The 19516-nt window shown below is 40.4% G+C and overlaps 1 protein-coding gene across 2 annotated transcripts in view; it reads left to right on the top strand.

Annotated features, from left to right (window-relative positions):
• Window positions 1-10065, top strand: part of LOC118364329 (protein FAM117A-like) — a 32274-nt gene extending 22209 nt beyond the window's left edge. For both annotated transcript variants that reach the window (XM_035745791.2, XM_035745801.2), the window contains exons 6-8: window positions 4535-4697; window positions 5344-5503; window positions 6961-10065. In XM_035745791.2, coding sequence (XP_035601684.1) covers window positions 4535-4697; window positions 5344-5503; window positions 6961-7219 — 582 coding nt within the window. In that variant the 3' untranslated portion in view covers window positions 7220-10065. The remainder of the gene's footprint in view (window positions 1-4534; window positions 4698-5343; window positions 5504-6960) is intronic.
• The last annotated feature ends 9451 nt before the right edge of the window (window positions 10066-19516 follow it).

Here is a 19516-nt window from a genome sequence, read left to right on the forward strand (position 1 = left end):
CCTAAACAGAATGTTTAAATATAGCTGCAAGTAGCAATAAGAGGTGCTGGCTGAGAGGAAGCATGGCAGCATTATACACAATTCTAAACAAAAATGCCATTTTCTAATCTTTGGATGTATTGCTTTTCTCAAATGTACTAGAGACAGGCATGATTAACATACATTCTGAGTTTGGAGTTCATGAGAACATTTTGATTTTTGATTTGACAATCTTGTATTAAACAAATCAATCAATATTTGAGATTCTTAAAATAGCCACCCTTTGCCTTGATGACAGCTTTGTAAACTCTTGGCATTCTCTCAGTCAGCTTTAAGGTTCTCACCTGGAATGCATTTCAATTAACAGGTCTGCCTTCTTAAAAGTTAATTTGTGGAATTTATTTCGTCAATGCATTTGACCCAATCAGTTGTGTTGTGACATGGGGGGGTGATAGCCCTATTTGGTAAAAGACCAAGTCCATATTATGGAAAGAACAGCTCAAATTAGCAAAGAGAGATGACAGTCCATCATTACTTTAAGACATGAACATCAGTCAATACAGAACATTTCAAGAACTTTAAGTTTCTTCAAATGCAGTCGCAAAAAAACTGGCTCATGAGGGCCACCACAGGAAAGGAAGACCCTGCTGCATCTGTCCTTTTGGTCTGATGAGCCCAAATTTGAGATTTTTGGTTCCATCCGCCATGTCCTTGAGATGTTTTTTTGACAGGTCATTACAAACATTTCTTATGTTAACGGGGAAAAATGACAGGCACAAGCAATATTTTTTTTTAATTTTACCTTTATTTAACCAGGCAAGTCAGTTAAGAACAAATTCTTATTTTCAATGACGGCCTAGGAACAGTGGGTTAACTGCCTGTTCAGGGGCAGAACGACAGATTTGTACCTTGTTAGCTCGGGGGTTTGAACTTGTAACCTTCCGGTTACTAGTCCAACGCTCTAACCACTAGGCTACCCTGCCGCCCCTATATAGTATGAACGAGTCGCAGAAGAAAAATTTAAATCAATCAATCAGCGAGATTTAAGTGACAAGTGGAATTTGATTCCATCAAACACAGGAAATGGATGGATATAGTAGACAGATCCTCAGGTGGGTGGGGCATGCGCGTTGCTATGCTGATCTGTAAGACATTTTGCATGCCGAACAACCCCAGGCAGTATCAGTAGCCTAGTCAAACTGTGCTGCTTGGTGCGCGGCATGTTCAGCATTCAAATGGCTTGAGCAATATTAGGCTTTATTAGAGATGCAACCAATGTAGTTTGATAGGTTAGTTATCAAATGCATTGTTATTGTCTGTGCAGATTAAGATGGTACGAGGGCTCAACCGTATGTCTCGCATGCTGCGGTCGCACCTAAATGGTTGTTAGTCATAAGACTGGGCATATAGCTAAGTCACTCAAAGAAAAGTTTGCATCAGGTTACAAAAAACACTGGAATATAACGAGACTATTCTTTAAGCAGTAATACGGGATAGCATGACTAATTACAGTTGAAGTCGGAAGTTTACATGCATTTAGGTTGGAGTCATTAAAAGTCGTTTTTCAACCACTCCACAAACTATAGTTTTGGCAAATCGATTAGGACATCTACTTTGTGCATGAAACAAGTAATTCTTCCAACAATTGTTTAGACAGATTATTTCACTTTATAATTCACTATCACAATTCTAGTGGGTCAGAAGTTTACATACACTAAGTTGACTCTGCCTTTAAACAGCTTGGAAAATTCCAGAAAATAATGTCATGGCTTTAAAAGCTTCTGATAGGCTAATTGAGATCATTTGAGTCAATTGGAGGTGTACCTGTGGATGTATTTCAAGGCCTACCTTCAAACTCTGTGCCTCTTTGCTTGACATCATAGGAAAATCGAAAGAATTCAGCCAAGACCTCAGGAAAAAGATTGTAGACCTCCACAAGTCTGGTTCATCCTTGGGAGCAATTTCCAAACGCCTGAAGGTACCATGTTCATCTGTACAAACAATAGTACGCAAGTACCTTGGACCTTGTGAAGATGCTGGAGGAAACCGGTACAAAAGTATCCATATTCACAGTAAAAGGAGTCCTATATCGACATAACCTGAAAGGCTGCTCAGCAAGGATAAGCCACTGCTTCAAAACTGCCATAAAAAAGACAGACTACGGTTTGCAACTGAACATGGGGACAAATATTGTTCTTTTTGGAGAAATGTCCTCTGGTCTGATGAAACAAAAATTGAACTGCTTGGCCATAATGACCATTGTTATGTTTGGAAGGAAAATGGGGGGATGCTTGCAAGCTGAAGAACACCATCCCAACCGTGAACTACGGGGATGGCAGCATAATGTTGTGGGGATGCTTTGCTGCAGGAGGGACTGGTGCACTTCACAAAATAGATGACATCATGAGGGAGGAAAGTATGTGGATATATTGAAGCAACATCTCAAGATGTCAATCAGGAAGTTAAAGCTTGGTCGCAAAAGGGTCTTCCAAATTAACAATGACCCCAAGTGTACTTCCAAAGTTGTGGGAGTTTCACCAGCTCTGTCAGAAGGAATGGGCCAAAATTCACCCAACTTATTGTGGGAAGCTTGTGGAAGGCAACTCTCACCGTTTGACCCAAGTTAAACAATTCAAAAGCAATGCTACCAAATACTAATTGAGTGTATGTCAACTTCTGACCCACTGGGAATGTGATGAAAGAAATAAAAGCTGAAATAAATAATTCTCTCTACTATTATTCTGACATTTCACATTCTTAAAATGAAGTGGTGATCCTAACTGACATTTGACAGGGAATATTTACTAGGATTAAATGTCAGGAAGTGTGAAACTTTGTTTAAATGTATTTGGCTAAGGTGTATGTGAATTTCTGACTTCAACTGTATGTGTGGTCTCAATTAAATTTATGTAATTTTCCATGACATTTCCTTAATTTTGAAACTAAGTTTCAACTTAATAGAAAATGACTTACAAACATGTTCATTAAACATGCATTAACATGAGGGAAAGACTTTCTTACACTTAATTTATCGCAATTGAAGATGACTTCCGTTGACATTGAGTTTCAACCATTGCCCTTGATAATGTCTCTCACCTAAGCTGCCAGTGTCCTTTACAGTCCATTATGCCTTGTCCATTTTCCTACAAGTACACAAGCAGTGTGAGAGAAGTTTGACCAGGATCTCTCTCCATGCTCCCTCCACATGGACTCATGTCGCACTCTATAGAAGTGGTACAGGACAGCCCCGTAGTGAACTGAATTTTCTAGACTGTTAATCCATACAAATGATTTACTCTATGACCAATTCTTAATCCTACCAATATATTTATACAGATTTCTAGATCAAATGTCAAAAGAATACACAGTTTAAATAATTTCCCCCCCTAATTGGCTTATACTCCTATCATCTTGGCGATCTCACTGCCAGGGTCAAGTAGTTAGAGGGCCAATCCCTAGGGAGACATCCCGACCATACAGCAGACCCAATCTGGTGAGATTTGTATCAAAACAAAGACGAGAACAACCAAAACAACAGTAATACACATCACTCGAGGTGGGGAAAACTTCAATCCATTTGGAGTAAATGTCAACCATTACCAATATATATTTTTCCCTTTTACGGGCAGGCATGTGAAGAAAATCTATTTGTATATTTACCGACAGGCCCCAGTGGACCGGTATTTTAAAAAACAATACTGCCTGTTAAATAAAAAATAAACACATTTGAATAGATCAAATTAGAATTACAACTCTTGATAACTCCATAAGGAAATAATTATATCCCATAAATTATTGGTAAAATAGACTAGACAGGTGTCCCTCATCCGGCCGTAGGGGGAGCTCCCAAATAAGTAAGACCTGGCCATTTATTTGTTTGTGCCATACGTTTTACCCCATACTACCCCTGGTCCTCCTGTAGCTCAGTTGGTAGAGCATGGCGCTTGTAACGCCAGGGTAGTGGGTTCGATTCCCGGGACCACCCATACGTAGAATGTATGCACACATGACTGTAAGTCGCTTTGGATAAAAGCGTCTGCTAAATGGCATATATACTAGCATGCACACACAAACACCCCTATTATGAATATTTGTTAAGTGGTGTTAATACTATGTTGGATTTATTGTGTGGGGTCTTTTATAATTCGGTTATAAACTGGGTACATAGAATGATGGAAATGTTTGAAATATTTTTAAATGGTTTCTGGAGGTACAGGGAAAGAACACACTTAATGGGGTTGAATGACCTTTGTTCTGACTTCCTGTTGATGCCCGACACCCTCACTAGAAAAACTGGAGACATTGGGTGAGATCTAAATGGGTGAGATCTAAATGGGCTATGTAAACACTAGTAATTAGAAGTTTATAATTTTGGACTAGTAATTAGAAGAAGTTTTGTAATAGTCCTATGTGTGGACCACGAGAAGGACAGAGTGCTACCCCTGAATGGCGATATTGTGACAAAAGTGGAACAATAATAAGAATTCCATCAAATGAGGTATTCATTCTTGTCCTGTTGTCCAGTGTATTCACTGCATTCATTTGTCTCTCTCAGATTCTGGAGGTTCCTGACGGCCACAGGGCTCCAGTTCCACCACTGAGCTGCAGCAGTGGCTCCCAGAGCGACCCCTCCACCACGCCCCTCTCCCCCACGCCCTCACCCTGCTCCTCTTTCTCCCCCTCTTCTGTAGAAGACCTACCTGTGAATCAGGACCCAGGTCAGTCTCTCCCTAATATAGCCCTGTAACAACAACAGTGCAGTGTTATGTTCAGTACTGTACACACAAACTTGTTCAGTAAGGTGCACGCAAACCTGCAAAATGTTTTGTAATTGAAAACTGTGTTCTTATTGGACAGGTTCATGGTGTACCTCCCGGGGTTATCTGTTTCAAAACGTTATCTCCATACTGAACAAGACCCATTTGGTTTATCAACATAAAATTGAGTAATACCAGGCTGGAAAAGCTAAATTGGCTATAAATGGTTGAGACAATTTCCACAGTAATGGTGCCTCTTTACAATGATGTGATACAACTTTGATACAACATTTCCACTTGTTGTAGCATGAAATGCATGCACCAGAAACAGGGCACACTTTGTGAGATATCAGCAAGCTGTCTGCTTGGCTAGCTATCTAGCTGCTTGGCACAATGTCAGCGCACTGTTCTGATTGGCCAGTCGCAAGTCTTTAGCTAAGATTTCACATGTTGAACCTTGGAAACCCCAGCTAGACCGTTCAGATCAAGCAAACTGCATAAAGCCGTCTCGGGTGCTGCATCTGAACTGGGCATCAGTGATAGGAATTTAGAAACACAGATATTGGACCTATTCAGATATTGGACCTATTCTCACACCACGTTTCAGGTGTGGCGGAGGGTGCAGAGCTGTGTCTCCTGTCATCCCAGGGTGGGTGGGAGCCATCCCCCTTGCTGCTCTCCTCCTCGCCCCGGCCCAACAAGAGCTACTGCTTCCAGAGGGAGCCCCCCGAGGGCTGCGAGAAGGTCCGCGTGTGTGAGGAGACCAGGTACGTTCTCGCAAGTACACGCACACACGTGTCATTATTTGATGTGCACTGAAACGTACATGCCCACACAAATGTAAATACACACTAACGTGTGTGTATGGACAGATGTATGCTTTGGTACATAGATAAATACAAAACATTCAGACTTGCATGCATTTATTCCAAAAAGCTTATGAACAGTAACATATGGCTTCTTAGATTGAGTCTGCACTGACCCCCAGTGGTTTCAAAGTTATTGGAGACTGGGTGTGTCAATATCACAGGGTTCATCTGATCATGAAAATCATGAAAAAGTAATGGAATTTTAAAATGGTGTTTCCCAGTCCTGGAAAAGTTTTAGAAAATATTAAAATCCTAAAAGTAATGGAAATTAATTTAATAATAATAATTTAAATATTTTATCAATAAAATAAAAATCAACATCTGCCTGGATCCGAATAACACTAGCTCGCCTGCATGTGTGCGAGACGAGTGGGCCGTTGCTCAAGGAGAGAGAGCGAGTCAGACATTTCAGCAGCAGGTAGGCATAGCCTATAAAACATGATAAACAGACTAACTAGGTTGTCAAATCAAAACATATATTGTACCCTCTGGTTAAGTGTTTAGCTATTAGCATGTATTAAAATGTTTTCATCATGTCCTTAAAAAGCATATCACCGACACTCACGAATAAGGCCATACAAAGTTGATGTACTTTTTTGAACGATTCACATGATTCATTTAAACAATTATTTTTGATGAAACAAACCATTCACTTTACCATTGTATTAGTTGGTATTCGGTTTAATTGCATTGAATCTAATCATCTGAATCAAAATAATTTGAATTGTGAACATTCATTTTAGTAAAAAATAATTAGATGTAGCCTTTCTTTTGGATTATGTTGGTTAAAAACTTGTATATGCTTCCAGTTGATTTGGGCATTTGGGACGTATGGGACGTTGCAATAGATGCTAGTCAGCCTGCAAAGTAAACACTTCTAAGCTGACTAAGATAAATATGACAACTAGAAAAGGAACATTTCTGGGCTTGCTTCAGCTAAATAAAAAGATTTGTAGCCTACTATAGCCATTTGATCTTTGATATATTGAATAAGCTAATTATTTGTTTTACATCAAGGTAGCTCTCCAGAGTGAGGGTTGACCACATGTTTCGTACTGTTGCCTAACAGGTATTCTACTTTGTGGGGGGTTAAGTGCCTTACTCAACGACAGGAGATGGTACATGGGATCAGAGAGCAGACAGACACTGAGCAGCCTCTGTGTCGATACCACATTACTCATACTTTTTTACACTACTTCAGAGATGCCGTCAATTGTTGGTCATGGAAATTTGGTTAAAAGGAAAAGTCATTCAATTCCATTTGTCAATGTGTATGAACCATGATATCAGGTCGACTGACACATTTGAACAGTTTGTGATCCTGATCCTAACAACCATCTCTTTCTGTCCCACAGCTTTCCACACCTAGCCCAGTCCTCGCTCCTCTTCTCCTCCTGCCCCGACCCCAACAAGGTGAACTTCACCCCCCACGGCGTCTCTGCATTCTGCCCGGTCAGCCTGCTCAAGCCCCTGCTCCCATCCATGGACCTGCTGTTCCGCGGCCTGGCTGTGGCCCCAGCCACGGGTTGCTCTGGCCAGGGTGCAGACCCCTACCAGGCCCCCTCGCCTGGGTACCTGGGGCCTCACCCCGACTCTGTAACCACTGCCATGTAAAAGAGGCTACATTAAAGGGGGAAATGTCAAGGCAGCGGTATGTTTTGAAAACTACATTACACATCATGAGGACGTCTTGGTTACTCTCCCCAGCCTTTTTGATTGTGGTCCCCCCAAATTAAACACAATGTTTCAAAGTGCTCGAGAAGACAGCCTTTTTACCAACCATGCTCCAGTTTAGTAAGAGTTTACAAACTTGTTACTGTTGACCAAAAATGTCAGGGAATCTTTTTTGGACAGTAGTGGCTTCCATTTTCATTTCTCTTGTCTTCATCATAGCTTTTTTAAAGTGTCATTGGCTGTGCTCTGACTCTTTTTTTCTTTTTTTTTTTTTACTTCTACATGACACACCAGCTGACTTTTGGCCTTTAACCTTGGGTGCCAACCACAGTCGCTGCCACATTGAAAGTGGTCTGAAATGTATTAGCTTGTGGACCAATAGCCACTGAGAGGCAAACATACTTTTATAAAAGGATCAATTTATTTGGTAATTTTTGTTAGAAAAGAAAATGTTTTAAAAAAATAACAAGAAGAAGAAATAGACAATGTGTGAGGTTATGTTATTTGCTTGAATCAGTCCCCAAGATGACATTTGCTTTTTTAGAACAGATCGGTCCATAAGGGTTTCGAATCGGAACATAATTAGATTTTCTATGTTAGGATGGTACATATAACACTGCGAGTCATTGGCTTGTCAATGGCTATAGTCATTTTTGCAACAATTCTGATCTTTTGTATTAATGTTCATTAGTCCCTATTTTATGATGCTCAAAAGACACTGCGTTGCTTCAACATTTGGTAGGATGGTGTAGGGTAGTCTTGTCACTTTGACCAAACTACTAACCGTCTTTTATTCTCTGGAAGAACAATGTTTCCCTATGATTTTTCTAGGGGACGATGCTTCACCCCTCACTTTATGCACATTGAACTCTCGTTTTGGATTTTAGGAGCCTGTTGGCCCACTTCTCTTTTAATGGTGATTCAGATTTTCTCCCTCATTGTATGAAAGGTGTCTTGGGAAAGCTTGTACTCTTTGTAAATGTAATGTTCTGCTCTGGATTAGTTTGTGTATTGTAGGAAAAGGCTGCTGTCAAATACCAGTTAATTATTTAAGTTATTAGAAAAGGGGGCAAATGTTCTTCACCAAAATCTGGTTGCTTTTAGTATTTAAAGATATTTATATAGAATTTTCAATTATAAAATAAACTTTTTTAACCTTAAAGTAACATCCATGACACACACATGCAGATGTTTTTTTTTTTTTCTCCCTTAACCATCTTAGTGTTCTCATACAAGGCGTGACAAATCAGTTTGCCACATTTGTGTTAAGTGGAACATAGTGCTCGATGAATTATATTTTTCTTTCTTGCATGCTTTTTAATTATTTTTCTAATAGCCTAGTTTATATAGGTAATAAGATGAGTCTTGGTGACTAGTTTTCCTTTTTTCCCTGCTTTTCCTCGTGATGGTGAAAGACATTTATAGAAGTTTGGTGCTATTTCTGTTCATGTTTAGTGCCTCTATTTTTGTTTCAAATAAGGCGATTGTATACATGTTAATCAGAGCATAGCTCTTCTAGTTGTGTGTATATATGTGTATAGCTCCATGAGGACTCTTACGACACTGACGACCTATGTAGTGGTCTAGAGTCATAATCTGATCTCATTGGTAAATGTTGATCTTTTTCTTTTCTTTTTTTTTCTCTCTACCAAGGTTACAAGATCAAGTTAATTGAGAATCTTTGCACAAAGTGACAGCTATTTCTTTTCATTTGCAATTTTTATTGTTTATTTTGTACTTTAGAGTTACCTTGTTTTGGTGTATGAATGTATTTTGGTATATTTTTCAGTTATCTGCTACATAAGCTAAAGAAGGTTCAAAAGTATGTTTGGATGTTCATTTCAGTTCCCCACTCTGTCCGTTTTATGTTAGGGGATTGACAAGCAAATTGTATTTGGGGGAATTATTATTTACTTCAAGGACAAGGTTTTATGTGGCAGCTATTTTATGTTTGAACACATTTCTGTGTAGTTATAGTTGTTATTATTGAACTCGTTTTGAATGTTTTGGGGGAATTTCCCAGGTGTCATCTTTTCTATGGTTACATCCCAAATGGCACCCTCTTATGAAATAGGGTTCCATTTGGGACAGAAGCCTATGGTACCCCTACTTGGTTCTTATACAGGTGATTGACGATAAGAGGTGGTCTTTAGATTATAGACCGGCCAGTGTAGACACTCTTTATACACTGCCTAACCATTGTACACTGCAATTTGCCCACCTGTAACGCGCGCAGCGCACGCTTCCCAACATGTTTGGTTCTCCCATTATTAAAACCGATATTTGGGGGTGAACGGATCATCTAGCGCAACAATCGTGATTGCTTTTATGGCCAAGACGCTGAAAAGCCACCCGGCATAAATGGTATGGTTTTTGATCAATCTATTGATGAATTTGAAACGTGGTTTTGGAGTAGTGGCTGCTCCGCCACCCATTTGTAAGCGCACTCCGATTTTTCATTTTAGGAGATTCGTGTACTTTAATGGCTGAAACAATCCAGTAGCCTCAATAAAGCCCAATAATTGTTGCTGTATAGATTTTTTTCGATAGGCATATTGATACTAGGCTATAATAAATAAATAAATCGTTTCTTTACGTTGAGTTAAAAGTCAAATATTGGCCTACTGTAAGAATGTATACACGGCGAGCTCCCATGGTTTTATTGTTAACACAGACAGGTTCTGCAACCTGCGACGATGACAAAAATCTGGTATGTTTGGTGCATAAATGAAGAAGCAGATGTGCGCTTCACCCAGGTCTGTAAGAATAAACATAACATAAAAATACGTTTCTGTTAAATACATACATTACACACTGGCTGCTAGGTTTTATGTCAACTATAGAGAAAAGGCGGGTCATGACAAATGAAATAAATATAGTTCATGTGAACTACGATAATTCCGATTTTTCATATGTAAAGCCTTTCACAACACAAAGTATTGATGGGAATAATTCAGCGTTTATATGGCAGTCGGAAATAGAAAAGTCAGACTTTTCTGATTAGTTAATAAATTGAACGAGGCACGTAATTAACTACAACTAGTTAGCAAGTCGAAAATGACCCAGTTCTTGACTAGTACGTGAACGTGGTAAAAAGGTGGATAGACCAAATGTAAACCAACATGTCTGTAGAAGGTTGTCCAGTGGCAACGTGAACATTCAATTGTCGTCCGACGAGCGCAGATACATCCCCAAGCTCTGTGACAGTGCTGGTCAGAAAGAAAGCTAGCTGGCTGATTAATGCAGACAATAGACCAAAAATAGCTAAATGACAATCTGTTTCAGTAGCTATAGGTAGCTAGCTAACTATCTTGCTCGGTGTCATCTAAAATAACACACATTTATAAGTCGGTTCATTTGATTAATTATAGTAGGACATGCTTGTGTGAAGCTAGCCACAATAAAGTAATTTGCGGTTCGCCTTCAAAATAAAAGGCCCTCTTTGAAAGTGACACCAACAGAACACAACTGAAGCGTTTACACAAATAAAACCGTCATAGCGCTGATTGCTGGACTTTGACTGTGGGGAGTCACCTCCCCAGTCACCCTATTGTGTGTATTGACATTCATATTGCACTGTACAGCCTTACCCCATTTCATTGATCCACAATCCATAGGTAGCAGTCTATTCAGTACCCAAGCATGTAAATCTTGGTGGGGCAAACTCCCCTAAAATTTTTAGAGATTCACGTCAGCAAAGCCACTACACTAAACAATACATTCATTGCACTATACTGGTGACAAACAGTGCCCAAACTTAGGGCTGACACAAAGCTGTCCCAAAAGCAGAGCTTTCTTTTCAGCACCATGGAGTAAATCCTTCCGACTTCTACACCTGGCTATCAGTGGAGCCTTGTCTGGCAGCTAAACAATTCATTCAGACTCATTTACTGCCTTTTTAAAAAGATGACTTGCTTAAACAAATGTGATTTCTACTGACAATTGAGATGTACAAATTATGGCATAAGGGGACTATGAGCGCATAAGAGTCAATACATTTTTTTGATTAAGACATTAGTGAGCTAGGTCGGACGTAGTCAATATAACTATTTGGTCAGCACTTTTGAAATGTACAGCGACAGAATTCACAACACTGGCCTTTTTACAGTATTCTCCCTGTGCACCAACTGTAGGATAAATAAAAGGGACATACAGTTTAAGTCAGAAGATTACATACATGTAGGTTGGAGTCATTAAAACTCGTTGTTCAACGACTCCACAAATTTCTTGTTAACAAACTATAATTTTGGCAAGTCAGTTAGGACATCTACTTTATGCATGACACAAGTCATTTTTCCAACAGTTGTTTACAAACAGATTATTTAACTTATAATTCACTGTATCACAATTCCAGTGGGTCAGAAGTTTACATACACTAAGTTGACTGTGACTTTAAACAGCTTGGAAAATTCCAGAAAATTATGGCATGGCTTTAGAAGCTTCTGATAGGTTAATTGACATAATTAGAGTTAATTGGAAGTGTACCTGTGGATATATTTCAAGGCCTACCTTTAAACGCAGTGCCTCTTTGCTTGATGTCATGGGAAAATCAACAGAAATCAGCTAAGATCTCAGAAAAAAAATTGTAGACCTCCACAAGTCTGGCTCAACCTTGGGAGAAATTTCCAAATGTCTAACGGTACCACATTCATCTGTACAAACAATAGTACGCAAGTATAAACACAGTGGGACAACGCAGCCGTCATACCACTCAGGAAGAAGACGCGTTCTGTCTCCTAGAGATGAGCATACTTTGGTGCGAAAAGTGCAAATCAATCCCAGAACAACAGCAAAGGACCTTGTGAAGATGCTGAAGGAAACAGGTACAAAAATATCTATATTCACAGTAAAAACGAGTCCTATATCGACATAACCTGAAAGGCCGCTCAGCAAGTGAGAAGCCACTGCTCCAAAACTGCCATAAAAAAGCCAGACTACGGTTTACAACTGCACATGGTGACAAAAAAAACATATTTTTTGGAGAAATGTCCTCTGGTCTGATGAAACTGTTTGGCCATATTGACCATTGTTATGTTTGGAGGAAAAAGGGAGAGGCTTTCAAGCCGAAGAACACCATCCCAACCGTGAAGCATGAGGGTGGCAGCATCATGTTTTTGGGGTGCTTTGCTGCAGGAGGGCACTTCACAAAATAGATGGCATCATGAGGTATGAAAATTGTGTGGCTATATTGAAGCAACATCTGAAGACATCAGTCAGGAAGTTAAAGCTTGGTCGCAAATGGGTTTTCCAAATGGACAATGACCCCAAGCATACTTCCAAAGTTGTGGCAAAATGGCTTAAGGACAACAAAGTCAAGGTATTGGAGTGGCCATCACAAAGCCCTGACCTCAATCCTATAGAAAATCTGTGGGCAGAACCGAAAAAGTGTGTGCGACCAAGGAGGCCTTCAAACCTGACTCAGTTACACCAGCTATGTCAGGAGAAATGGGCCAAAATTCACCCAACTTATTGTGGGACGCTTGTGGAAGGCTACCTGAAACATTTGACCCAAGTTAAACAATTTAAAGGCAATGCTACCAAATACTAATTGAGTGTATGTAAACTTCTGAACCACTGGGAATGTGATGAAATAAATAAAAGCTGAAATAAATAATTCTCTCGACTATTATTCTGACATTTTACATTCTTAAAATAAAGTGGTGATCCTAACTGACCTACAACAGGGAATTTTTTTATTAGAATTAAATGTTAGGAATTGTGAAAAACTGAGTTTAAATGCATTTGGCTAAGCTGTTTTTAAACTTCTGACTTGAACTGTATATGCAGACAATGAAAGCTCTTACTTGGAATACACACCCAATACACTGAATAGCAGGCTAGGGATTGATTTGCAGTGCTTGCTGTTAGCCACAGATTCTTTCCAATCCACTCATTGTTGAATTGATTTCCAACTTGTGTAATGTTTATGTCCGATGAGCACCAACACGTTTTATCTATAATTTCTCTTCATATGACCGGTGTCAGTAAATCTCATCAAAAAAACGTTATTAAATTGTTGCCAGTGTAACGGATGTGAAACGGCTAGTTTAGTTAGCGGTGGTACGCACTAAATAGCGTTTCAATCGGTGACGTCACGTGCTCTGAGACCTTGAAGTAGTAGTTCCCCTTGCTCTGCAAGGGCCGCGGCTTTTGTGGAGCGATGGGTAACGATGCTTCAAGGGGTGACTGTTGTTGATGTGTGCAGAGGGTCCCTGGTTCACGCCCGGGTATGGGCGAGGGGACGGTCTAAAGTTATACTGTTACATTGGTGCCGTGACCCGGATCACTGGTTGCTTGCTGAAAAGGAGGAGGTCAAAAGGGGGGTGAGTGTAACGGATGTGAAACGGCTAGCTTAGTTAGCTGTGGTGCGTGCTAAATAGCGTTTCAATCGGTGACGTCACTGATTGAAACGCTATTTAGCACGCACCACAGCTAACTAGCTAGCCATTTCACATCCGTTACACCAACAGCACAGTTGCATTTACATTACATTTAAGTCATTTAGCAGACGCTCTTATCCAGAGCGACTTACAAATTGGGCAGTCACCAAATCAAATTTTATTGGTCACATTCATATGGTTAGCAGATGTTATTATGAGTGTAGCGAAATGTTTGTGCTCTGGATAACATGAAAACACCCTAACCAGCTCTGGTCAGTAAGATGGTCAGAGTGTGATGTTCTCTCATTTGTGTCCGGAAGTAGCTAGCAAGCTAGCCAACTATAGGCAGTTAGCTTGGGTACCTACCATTGCGAGGTCAGAACTCTCAGATCAACCCTTTACCGCTGCCAGAGCATCCAGTGTGCACTCTAAACACCCAGAGAGCAAAATGCTCTGAATTTACAAATGTACAATCTGACAATGCTCTGAATTGACGAATGCCCAGAGTGCACTCTGGTACTCCAGATTTAAATTTACAAACACATCCGGAATTGTAAGATGTCTAACTAGTCATTTGTTACGTTAACAAACAAGTTAACAAGTAAGAGGTTGCATAGCAACAGCATCAACTTCCGGTAGACAGGCGAAATGCTAATACGCTCAACTGAAAGGATACCGTTTCCTTTACAGTATACTAAAATAACTAATAGTATGTAGTATATACTCATTAAGTATGTATGTTACTATGAGTATTCGAAACACAGTTCATGTTTGTTTGCGGCTTTATTAACTCAATTATTATTTTATTATTTTACATTGTTTGCAAACTGACACGTATTAATGCAAAAATAAAGTTGTAAAAAATGTCCGGACTGACTGACCTTCATGTCTTAAAGTAATTATGGACTGTCGTTTCTCTGCTTATTTGAGCTGTCATAATATGGACTTGGTCTTTTACCAAATAGGGCTATCTTCTGTATACCAGCTCTACCTTGTCACAACACAAATGATTGGCTCAAACGCATTAATAAGGAAAGAAATTCCTCAAATTAACTTTTAACAAGGCACACCTGTTAATAATTTAAATGCGTCCCAGGTAACTAACTTATGATGCTGGTTGAGAGAATGCCAAGAGTGTGCAAAGCCATCATCAAGGCGAAGCGTGGCTACTTTGAAGAATCTCAAATCAAATACATTATGATTTGTTTAACGCTTTTTTTGTTTACTACATGATTTCATATGTGTTATTTCATAGTTTTGATCTATTCACTATTATTCTACAATGTAGAAAATATCAAAAAATAAAGAAAAACCTTTGAATGAGTAGGTGTGTCCAAACGTTTGACTGGTAGTGTGTTTATATAAGAAGGAAAAATTACAAAAATCTTATCCCGTCTTAATCGTCCTCTGGAACATGGACATTCTGCGGTAATAAATACATAACCAACATTCTCTATTAATACTAGTCCTCTGCAGATAGGGCCTAAATAATAACTCATGCAGAATAAAACATTTATTGCAGTAAAATTATACACCAAATGGGCTGGTGTGGTTACACGTGGTCTGCGGTTGTGAGGCCGGTTGAATGTATTGCCAAATTCTCTAAAATGACGTTGGAGGCGGCTTATGGTAGAGAAATTAACATTTACATTTTCTGGCAACAGCTTTGGTGGACATTCCTGCAGTCAGTATGCCAACTGCACGCTCCCTCAAACTTGAGACATCTGTGCCATTGGCCTTTTACTATCCATAGCACAAGGTGTTGTTTAATCATCTTCTTAATACGCCACACCTGTCAGCGATGTAAACAAATTTGTGCACAACATGTTTGAGAATTAAGCTTTTTGTGATCATGGAACAATTCGGGGATCTTTTATTTCAGCTCATGAAATATAGGACCAAAACTTTACATGTTGCGTTTATGTTTTTGTTCAGAATACATTGTCTAAGAGCGACATGCTGCCACCAGCCATGTGTGCATGCCATGCTAGCACATAGTGCATGGTCCCATGCGTGATGTGCCCAAGAACACCAAGGTAACCTGCCTAAATGACTACCGACCGCAGCAGTCACGTCTGTAGCCACGAAGTGCTTTGAAAGACTAGTCATGGCTATCATCGACAACATCATCCCAGAAACCCTAGACCCACTCCAATTTGCATACTGCCCCACAGATTCACAGATGACGCAATCTCTTTTGCACTCCACTCTGCATTTTATAATAATAATAATAATAATATATGCCATTTAGCAGACGCTTTTATCCAAAGCGACTTACAGTCATGTGTGCATACATTCTACGTATGGGTGGTCCCGGGAATCGAACCCACTACCCTGGCGTTACAAGCGCCATGCTCTACCAACTGAGCTACAGAAGAGGAACACAATACGTGAGAATGCTGCTAATTGACAACAGCTCAGCGTTCAACACCATAGTGCCCTCAAAGCTCATCACTAAGCTAAGGACCCTGAGGCTAAACACTTCCCTCTGAAACTGGATCCTGGACTTCCTGACGGGCCGCCCCCAGGTGGTAAGGGTAGGCAACACCACATCTGCCACGCTGATCCTCAACATGGGAGCCCCTCAGGGGTGCATGCTTAGTCCCCTATATACTCCCTGTTCACCCATGACTGCGTGACCAAGCACGACTCCAACACTATCATTAAGTTTGCCAAAGACAACGGTGGTAGGCCTGATCCCTGACAATGATGAAACAGCCTATAGGGAGGAGGTGAGACACCTGGCTGTGTGGTGCCAGGGTAACAACTTCTCCCTCAACGTGATCAAGACAAAGGAGATGATCGTGGGCTACATGAAGGGGGCTGTAGTGGAGCGGGTTTAGAGCTTCAAGTTCCTTGGTGTCCACATCATTAACAAACTGTCATGGTCCAAACACACCAAGACAGTCATGAAGAGGGCATGACAATGCCTATTTCCCCTCAGAACACTGAAAAGATGTGGTATGGGTCCTCATATCTACAGCTGCACCATCAAGAGCATCCTGACTGGTTGCATCACCGCCTAGTATGGCAACTGCTCGGCCCCTGACCGCAAGGCGCTACAGAGGGTAGTACGTATGGCCCAGTACATCACTGGGGGCAAGCTTCCTGCCATCCAGGACCTCTATACCAGGCGGTGTCAGAGGAAGACCCTAGAAATTGCCAAAGACTTCAGCCACTAGGTGAGAATGGTCTGTTAATTGAACGATTAGAATAAGATTAGAATAATAATAATTATAAGTGTTACTGGGCTACCTTCAGATGAGAATTGTGTTCGTGAGTCTTATCTTTCCATAGATGGGTCATATTAGGTTTGGACGCTAAAGATGTTTTCTTGAGAAGACCGATATTCGGAATGTCTCCTGCTCTGACGAACACTGCAGTGAATTTTACATCGACTATAAGGCGTTGAAACGACTTAATGGTAGCTTCCATGTTATTTAAATAGGCTATAACTGTTGTGCCTCTTCCTATGAATAGGCCTATGCATTATTCTAAGATCAAAGCCATGTATCCTAGAAGTTACTAGAGACCACAACCCTATAATAAAAATATAATGAATCAATAAAAATAATTTGAGGAAGACCCTATAGTAATGAAAAATTGTATATTTATGGGTTTGATATGATAATTACACCTGCACATTCAGTCAAATAAGATTTAATTGGTTGTTCTAGAAGAGGTGGCTACTGTAACATATTGATGTTGGCACAGTGCCAGTGTGCAACCCCATGGTATTGATCCTTTTACAGTATTTGACAGTATGCCATGTATAGTTTTGAATGCCACCTAAATATATTACAAATGTTAAAAGGTGTCTTCCTGACTCATAGTCCATTCATCTCTCCTGTCTACTCTCACCCTATAGTCAATCCCACTCTTTGTTTTCATCGTGGGCGGAACAGTCATGTAAGTGTTTTCTGCATCTGAGGGAAAACTCACTAATTGTCCCTTTAGTCTTTGATACTGCCTGGTCCTTCAGAGTCTATCCACAGGGGTTGTAGTGTGCTCATTATTGTAATAGAAGTTGCATGTCTTGTCTCTGCAGATGGGATCACAAGAACAACCTAGAGCCTTGGAACAAGATGGCTCCCACTGACCAGTACAAAGTAAGAACATAAATAAACGGAAGTAGTTTCAATTCACAGCTTGGTTCGGGAAACAGGTTATAGTTATGATCACATAATGCATATTGAATACAGCCAACCCCTTTCAAAATAGATGAAATGTCCACTCTTCTTCTCTTTGCAACTGATTACAACTAGAAGGCACTGCATGGTCAATCTGACGTCTGCAATGGCCATGCAGCATTTACGGTGATATGGCCTCTGCAGAAGTCAGGCCATTCATACTTCTTGTGCTTCACCGAGCAGCGCAGAGCTGTTGTGAAGGAAGTGAGTTTGTGTTTATACGGGACGTCCTGCTCTCACCTACCGTCAATCAATCATGTCAATGCGGAGCTATGTGGAGCCCTCCGCGTTGTTACAAAACTTGAGGGGCGTACGGCGATGTGGTACGGAGCTCAATTTGGCCTCAGCGTGCCTCCGGAGGCTTCACTATTGCATCACACCATCCATACGGCGCCTCCGATCACATTTTTGGATCAAGCATAAATTGGCTCTTACCCTTCCCCCTTTTGCCTATCTATCAATGAATGAATCAATGTTTTTTCATAATGCCCTGTTTACATCAGTAATTGTCAGAAAGTGCAAACTTATGTGCAGGCACGTTTTTTGGAACCACTCAGTTACTCTGCTATGGCGTATGGCACTGTAATTCTTGTATCAAAGATCATATCGTTCTGTGCTTGTCTTTTGCAGCTCTTCACAGTCAACATGGACTACTCCAAACTAAAAAGGGATAGGCCTGTCTTTCTCAACTTCCTCTCCCCGACATTGCATTTAGTTTGAGGGGCCAACGCACTTTCGCCAGATGCCATAAAACCCATAGCACTTATATAATTCTGAGACACACAGTTCACTTTAGTAGTTCTTCAGGTTCGTTTCCATTTGAGGGGGAAAGGAATCATGCCGTATAAGGCCTATGGGTGTCTACATGGGTGTAGACACCCATAGGCCTTGGTGTCTACAATCATATAGAATCATATAGAACAGGCAACCACCTACATGTAGTACAAGGCAAAGTGATTTTGTTATTGTATTGTAAATTATTTGATAAATATTGACATAAACCTATTTTAATCATAAAACTGATTTTTCCATGTGTACTTTTTGGGGTATTATGTGTCAGTCTGGGGTGTAGTGCTGTCGGTGCTCCCTCACTTTTGTTCAATTTGAGAATACACAGAGCTGGTAAAACTATTTCTGGAAAATGTATTCTGATCAATTCTAAATATATTTAATTACCACTAAAGTTACATAGAGTCCCAAATCAAATAAATATGTATAGCAACCTAAATGTAATTGGTGGTTTCTTCCCTGTCTTCTCTCTGGTGGTGGTGAGAATGATGAACTATAGGCTACGTGTGTGTACTGCGGAGGCCCGTTGGAGGCTCACTGTGTGTCTGCCTTGATGTTCATAAAACTCCACGGACCCCTCTTGCGCAGTGGAACCCAGAACGTTTTGTGACCACGGCAACACCGTTCTGCCGAGGACACCCAAGCCAGAGAGGTTGTAGACCTGCTTGGGATATTTTGCCTACATTGGCTATTGGTTGAGACACAGGCCCAAATCTAGCTTGGTATGTCAGGGCGGGCAATTGGAAATGTGAATTGGGCCAATTTTTTTAGGTAATAACTTAGCTTATAGTTTATTGAGATGCATGAGTACACCACATCAAAATATTGATTTAATGGCTGTTTTAAAATACATTTCCTGCAATTCTACGTAGTAGTGA

The sequence above is a fragment of the Oncorhynchus keta genome, chromosome 3 (assembly GCF_023373465.1).
Source record: "Oncorhynchus keta strain PuntledgeMale-10-30-2019 chromosome 3, Oket_V2, whole genome shotgun sequence".
Taxonomy (NCBI): Eukaryota; Metazoa; Chordata; class Actinopteri; order Salmoniformes; family Salmonidae; genus Oncorhynchus; species Oncorhynchus keta.